A 7,615-nucleotide genomic window follows, 5' to 3' on the forward strand; every position below is an offset into this window, starting at 1 on the left:
TTTAAGCCGAACTAACCCAAAACCAAGTCCTGAAAAGGGCTCAGTGTACTTCGGTTCCCTATGCCATGACCGAACTACCTGTAGCGACCGAACTAACTATACTCTGACAACCGGTACAAGTTTTAGTATGGTGACCAAGCTAACCTCTTTGGAACCGGAGTAACTTTATGGAATTTTCAAGACCGAAGTAACTTTATGCCCTTTTTACTCAGCCCTTCGCACTAAGGTCCATAACGGCCCAACTCGGCCCAATTTTCATATAAATTACCCTCTCAACTTACAAACATTTTATCATATGACTCAAAACTACAAAAAAAAAATGCTAATTCTCTTTTGAGTTTCGGCCACTTATTTATTTATTTATCTCTGGCTAATTAGGAATACTTTAATTGGCTAAAATCCATGCATCTTATTTGGAGGTCAAGGATTAAAGTTTAGTCGTTGGTAAGACTTGCACTCTCTTGGGCTATGCTTATGGCCTCCGATGTATCCAAAAAAAAAAAATCTCTTTGTTCTAGTTTTTGTTTTTATATTAATAAATTATTTCTTAGGTGTATAATAAAGTTGATTAAGTTGGGTCCTTCTACAATATATCACGAGTGTACTATATGCAAGTTATGATAATTAGAGGTATTGCCATAACTAAATCATTTCAAGCATAACTAAACGAAACATTATCATAATCAAGCACCACTTGAAGGCATAATCAAATGCATTTTTAGTTATAATCAAATTAACAATCATAATAGGTCATAATCAACACTACGATGAGTCATGACTAACACTAAACACTACAAGAATATTGGGATTTAACGGCGTTTATTTAACGACGTTTAAAAAAATGCCTCTGCTTTTAACATTTAACGGCATTTTTATAAACGTCGTATTTTTTATTTAATAATACGACACCATTTTTATATCAGAAGTCGTTTTAAAAACGCCTCCGAATGTGTTTTTTTATTTTTTATTTTTTTAACATATGAGAAGATAAAGTAGCGTATTCACTCTCTCTGAGTCTCCCTCTTTCTGACTAAACTTGATTTCAGTCTCTCTCTCTATCTCTCTCTTCTCTTCAAACTCCTTCGTAGAACCGCAGCTGAACCCCTTTGTATTTGCAGATCGATTCATGTATTTGCAAATCGATTCAAGTATTATTCACTCTCAGTCTTGCTCTCTCTCCCTCTAAACCCTTGATTTCACTCTCTCTCGCTTCAAACCCCTTCGTTTCAGAGACAACCCTTCATATTTGTAGAATCATAGCTGAACCCCTTCGTATTTGCAGATCGATTCAAGTATTCATAGATCGATTCAAGCCTCTTCTCTAGTTCGTGTTCGCGTTCGCAGCTCTTTCTTCATAGTAAGTGTTGATCAATCTCATCTCTATCTTCTTACTGACGAATCATTCGATTCAAGTATGCTAGGTTTCATCTACTTTATCATTCTTAGATCAGATTGAAGATCTATTGATTCGATTCAAGTATGGTAGGTTTCGATTGAAGATCTATTGATCGATTGAAGATCATAATGTGTATTGTAGATGTTAAAATTGAACACAAAATACATACATACATACATATATATGAATGGATTGACAAATTTTTAACCATTTACTAATTAGCCTCACTTCTTTTTTTAAATTGATCATCCGTTTCTTATATTATATGCTAACAGGGGATGCATGTTGCCAGTTAGGTTGGCTGCACAAATCCTATTTCTTATCAGGGCCCATACTTATTGTTAAATCACACAACACAACATGATGTTCTCTCATTCCCTCACCTGTCTTTTTTAGCCATCCTTTGTCCTTGACAACCCTTCATACTGGTGCAATTATTGGTCTTCACTGCATATAGCAAAAAACTGTGAATCAACTTTTCTCTTTCTTTGTGTGTGTGTGTATGTACATACATTTATTTTCTGTTATTGATGTCCACTTTTTGAATTTCTTTCTCTCAGATTTTTTCTAGTGCTTGATCTTGTAATCTTTTGGCACAAAACTATTATTTTATACATGGGTAGTAGAAGAAAAGAATTATTTGGAATATGGAAAAGAACATTCATATGGCAATGGTAGAACATTCATAGAATTCCTCTTCATGTGTTCTTTTGCTTTGTAATGATTTTAGGCACTTTGGTTCTAATACCATGGCTTGGGTTCTTTGAAAATGTGTAGTTTGTGTGGTGCTATGGAGATTTGGTTGGAAAGGAATTCTAGAATGTTTGAGAGAAAATCAGATAATGTCAGGGCTTTGTAGGATAGAATTTGTTGTTTGGCTTCCCTTCGGGCTTCTTTGCTCCTAGGTCAGTGTCTTCTAATTTCAAGGGCATACCCTTATTTTTTATTAGTAGAGTTTGGACAGCTGTGTGTGATATGTAATTTTCTTTTATTAGTGGAGATTGGACAACTGTGTGTGATATCTCTCTTTTCCTTCTATTGTAATTAATTTTCCTTTATTGCCAACAAGAGTATCCTGGAAAAATTCTTTAAAGTCTGATATATATATATACATACACTACCCCCATGGAACACCTGTAGAAAGGCCATAAAAATAAGAGGCTTTGCTTATAAGTTATATCGTTTAGGCAGTGGTAAAATTAGTGGTAAGCTAGCAACATTGCCACTGATGAAAACTTGTCAATAATTTTCTTGGTGGAATTCTTACATTTTCCTTTGTAATCTCAGTAAATGGACCTATCAAATGGACCTATCATGAACCGGCAGCCAATCTCGGTTAGAAACATCACCCCTGCAATTGTCAAAGTTGTAAGACTCATAACTTCTTTATTTATTTATTTTTTGCTTGCTGCAAAAAAATAAAGGTGGTTTGCAAACTATACCCAATTGACTGAAGTTTACAACAAATACAAAAAAAAAGCTTACACTACTTGAGGAAAAAAACACAGAATCTGTCTGAATAATTCAACCATTCAACTTTAGCAAATTGACAAGTAGCAAAATGTTTTTCTAGAGAAATTTAGTGAAAAGCATCTCGTTTCAACCACTTCAATTTACAAGAGAGCCCACATGGTAAGCATATTCTTTGCATTACGGAGAAGAGAAGCCGCAACTATTGTATTTAACTCAAATGACATGACTGACGGGAAAGAAAGCAATACTCAAAAGGACCATGGTGAAGCTAATGGAAACCAAAGACAACCTAATGATTGAAATGACTATAATGTTTGTCTCTTATAAATTAGTTGATGTGATTGGATGATAAACCTAATGTAGCAGTAGTCATTGGTTGTTTTGCTACAATGTTTTTAGTATGAAAATTGCTGCTGGACAGCCCATTTGAGTCAGTGAATATGATTTTTTTACCTTAATGAGAGCATCTACCACATCCATGAACCCTCTGCAGCATGCAGTGACAAGAGAATGCACTGCAATATGATTTTTTTTTATTTATTTAGCACCCAAATTTCTTATGGTTTCCTCTTATGTTGAATCAAATAAATCATAGCATGACACAAATCATCAGGTAAATGGAATACATCTATTTTGATTGTTTAGTCTTTCCGTCATGACTGCATTCAGCAGATCACGTTACTAACTTAAATTTGTTGGTTTTTATGCAATTTTGACCATTAATTGGAATTTCAATATTTTATTGCTAAAAAATTGTCATCGTGCTCATAAATAGTTAGAGATATTTTGATGCATTGTCACTGATTATACCATTGTGTTTGATTTTGTTTTTGTAACCCTTGGTGGTCTTTGACTGAAGGTAAAAATGATGCATACTGAAACCTTGACAGTTGAAGTAAACATTTTGTTGAGTTGATTATAAATTTTTAAAAGGGCTACATCATGCTAAAGGAATAAACTCTCTTTCACCTCAAGACTGGAGTATTTCCAACGGAATTTGCTTTGCTTTTCTCTGGTTATGTTCTACCAATGCAAATTTATCACAACTATTCAGAAAGCTCAAGCTTCATGGTATCCTTTCTACTTGGATTGAAAAGCTACTAACCACCCTATTCAATGGCAAATTTAATTTTTGTGCATGCTTATGATACACATACTATGTGGTAATTTGTATGGCTTTAAGATTATGTGTAGGGGTATTTTTCGTTTACAGAGTAATTTTTTTCTGTATATATTTGGGTTTCACTGAGGCATAAATTATTTTGACAAGTCTAATTCATTTAAAATTGAAAGCATTAACTTTTCTGTTTTTGAGAAATGAAATGGATGTAATCCAAAAATGTGTGCGCTACAATTATCTGGCTGGGCTTTTTTGCTGTTATTTATGTTTTCTGAGTTTCTTTTAAATATTCATTGTTAACAGTCACCAATTTGTAAGTTTCTTGTACAATTAATTGGCAGCATCAGGACTTTGATCTTATTTTACTTGTAATGGAGAAGATTAGAGCTATTTGTGAATGTGTAAGCATTTTGGTGTACCAATTTTTTTTATTTTTTTTTTTGCTGTTATGTTCATTTTATTCTCTGGGCATATCATGTGTGATCTGTCTTATTTCATTTCATCTCTTGTTTACGTAGGCATGTGTTATGAAGTTAAAGGGAAAAAAAATGAAAGCAATGTTATCTATAATTTTCTTTATTTTCAAAATAATTGTTACTTAGAACATACTTTTCTTTACTATAAATTTGTTCATTTCATCCCTTGTTCTTTTTTCTTTTTTTTAAATATAAATTTCAAGTTTGGGTCGGTGAGGCCCATCGTGGGTTGTCTCTAACCATTTGTTACAGAAAAGACTTTTCTTTACTATAATTTTTTTCATTTCATGGCGTGCTCTTTTTTTTCTTTTAATATAAATTTTCAAGTTTGGGTCGGTGAGGCCCATTTTGGGTTGTCTCTAACCATTGACCAGAGCTTGTGCATAGTGGCATACGTACATGATACATCCCCCCTTTTCTTCGTATTAATGACCTTCTACTGGCTGCTTAGTTGAAGTCCCATGTCCCATTATGTGTCACACGTACATGATACACTCCCCTTTTTCTTCATATTATTGACCACCTACTGGCTGCTTGCTTAGTTGAAGTCCCATGTCCCATTATGTGTCACATCAGTCATGTTGCCCATTTTTGTTTGGGAGTGGCCATGGCTACCTGTACTTGATTAAGAATCCAAAATGCTTACTATGCTGCTAGCTTAATTTGTTTCTTCTTAACCAGCTTGAAGATTTTGAGCCAAAATGACGAATGTCTCCTTGTTGAGTTTTTTCTTTATTTTTGCAATGTGCTGAGGGTTGGCATTTGTCAAAATGATAGAGCATTGGAGCCGGTGTGAACCAAAAATTATTCAGGGGCTTCGCGACAACAGCAGCAGTGAGGGAGGGCCACCTTGAGATTTTGGAGATCTTAGTTAAAGCTGGTGCTTCTCAGCCAGCTTGTGAGGAGGCATTGTTAGAGGCAAGTTATCATGGTCATGCGAGGCAAGTTATCATGGTCGTGCAAGGCATGTGGAGTTGCTCATGGAATCTGACCTGATTCGTCCTCATATTGCAGTGCATTCTCTTGTCACTGCATGCTGCAGAGGGTTCATGGATGTGGTAGATGCTCTCATTAAGGTAAAAAAATCATATTCACTGACTCAAATGGGCTGTCCAGCAGCAATTTTCATACTAAAAACATTGTAGCAAAACAACCAATGACTACTGCTACATTAGGTTTATCATCCAATCACATCAACTAATTTATAAGAGACAAACATTATAGTCATTTCAATCATTAGGTTGTCTTTGGTTTCCATTAGCTTCACCATGGTCCTTCTGAGTATTGCTTTCTTTCCCGTCAGTCATGTCATTTGAGTTAAATACAATAGTTGCGGCTTCTCTTCTCCGTAATGCAAAGAATATGCTTACCATGTGGGCTCTCTTGTAAATTGAAATGGTTGAAACGAGATGCTTTTCACTAAATTTCTCTAGACAAACATTTTGCTACTTGTCAATTTGATAAAGTTGAATGGTTGAATTATTCAGACAGATTCTGTGTTTTTTTCCTCAAGTAGTGTAAGCTTTTCTGTAAGTTTTAAATTGGTGTTGGTTCCTTCAGCCATTGTTCTCTTTCAATTAGCCAGCATATTTGTGATTTTTTAGGTCTTGTTTGTTCCTATGTTTACTTCGATTTGTAGTAGCACTTTCATTTCAAAATGCATCTGCCACTGCCAGTATAGAAGTAGAATAGTGTTTTGCTGATTTATTTTTCATTTCTACTCATATTGTGTCCTCTATTGAAATAAATTAGTATGAAATCTAAGTTGACTTCGATCATAGGAATACAGAGCATGGATTCTGTGAGTGATGATGTTGCAACTTAAAATTAGACCAAAATTTTTGTGTTATATATGATTAATGATTAGATTTCTGAATACAGCTTGTGGAGCACTTTCTGGAGGAGACATGTGTAAACCCTACTTTCATTATTAACCATCCAGAGATTATGAGTCCATTGGCAAAGTGGCATAGGTCAAAACCAGGCTTGACTGAACGTTTTGAATTATTTGTTAACAAGCGTGAAGTATGTCATACCAACTAAGGATTTCTATTTAGTTCTTTATTATTGTTATTTTTTTAAAATAGTGATTTTCTAAGGATTATGTATATATATACTTATATTTATATTTTTTCCTTGCATGCCATCTATGTTCTGTACGTAGGTTTGCAATGCATACACGGAGTTGAATGATCCTGTGGTACAACGCCAACGGTTTGCTGACCAACTCAAGGTATTATGATCATTAGGAATTGAATCATTGTGGCATGTAAAGTCATGTTGTGTGGGGTGCCTTGACTGAAGATTTTTGTATGATTAAATTTCAGGACCGACAATCAGGTGATGATGAAGCAATGGCTTTGGATGAAACATTTTGCATGGCTCTCGAGTATGGTTTGCCCCCAACTGGTGGTTGGGGACTGGGTATTGACCGACTAACAATGATGATGACAGATTCGCAGAACATCAAGGTTTGTGTTTTACCTTTGTGTGGTTTGTGTGAAATGTTCATGTCTTATCAGTTTGTGGTTTTGGATTTCCTTGCTGGTGATTTTTCATTTGTTTAATTATTGGTAGTGTTGGCTTGGTGGGGTTGGGGTTGGGGTTGGGTGTGTTTGGCTGGACGTGGGAAGTTTCACATTCTACAATAGAAAGTTTTTTTGACTGAGCTTTTTTACTCAAGTGTCAATTGTTTTGTTTTTTGGTTTGGGGACAGGAAGTTCTACTCTTTCCGGCCATGAAACCTCAGGATGAACCTTCTGCTAAAGAACACATCCAAACAGCTTCTGGCTTAGGTCCAGTATAGGTTTTCAATCTACCAATATGCATGCAAATCTGCCTACAGAAGGTTTACTTTTGTTTTGGTTATGCATTTAAATCTGCCAAGAAACATGCTGTTGGGTTGGATTATTTAGTACGATATGTTTTATTACTGCTAACGGTTTTCTATACATGCTGAAATATTGATTTCCTTGCAGTTCTCTAGATTAGTGGGATGGAGCAAACCAGCTTCTTATTTCAGCAAGATTCATAGGTACTATGATTCTGCTTTTATGTTGTGATGGAAGTTCAAGATCTTGTAATGATTTTTTGCCAAAATAGTCGTTTGAATCCCTAAATTTTTTTTGCATGGTGTCTGTGTCCTATTGA

General features: G+C 35.0%; 1 protein-coding gene across 1 annotated transcript; it reads left to right on the forward strand.

Moving 5' to 3' along the window:
* The first annotated feature begins 4,191 nt into the window (after positions 1 to 4,191).
* Positions 4,192 to 7,332, forward strand: LOC114259376 (lysine--tRNA ligase-like). Its single transcript, XM_082911204.1, has 8 exons — positions 4,192 to 4,197; positions 4,331 to 4,390; positions 5,243 to 5,387; positions 5,480 to 5,541; positions 6,347 to 6,490; positions 6,630 to 6,698; positions 6,793 to 6,936; positions 7,182 to 7,332. Exons 1-8 carry the CDS (start codon positions 4,192 to 4,194, stop codon positions 7,269 to 7,271), a joined length of 720 nt encoding a protein of 239 aa, XP_082767330.1. The 3' UTR covers positions 7,272 to 7,332.
* The last annotated feature ends 283 nt before the right edge of the window (positions 7,333 to 7,615 follow it).

Source organism: Camellia sinensis, unplaced genomic scaffold (assembly GCF_055761805.1).
Source record: "Camellia sinensis isolate YWXY unplaced genomic scaffold, ASM5576180v1 Unanchor10, whole genome shotgun sequence".
Classification (NCBI taxonomy): Eukaryota; Viridiplantae; Streptophyta; class Magnoliopsida; order Ericales; family Theaceae; genus Camellia; species Camellia sinensis.

Coding starts and splice junctions, on each gene's coding strand:
- LOC114259376 (XM_082911204.1), top strand. Junction 4,391..5,242: donor TTAGAGCTATTTGTGAATGT/GTAAGCATTTTG, acceptor TCAAAATGATAG/AGCATTGGAGCCGGTGTGAA. Junction 5,542..6,346: donor TGGTAGATGCTCTCATTAAG/GTAAAAAAATCA, acceptor TTCTGAATACAG/CTTGTGGAGCACTTTCTGGA.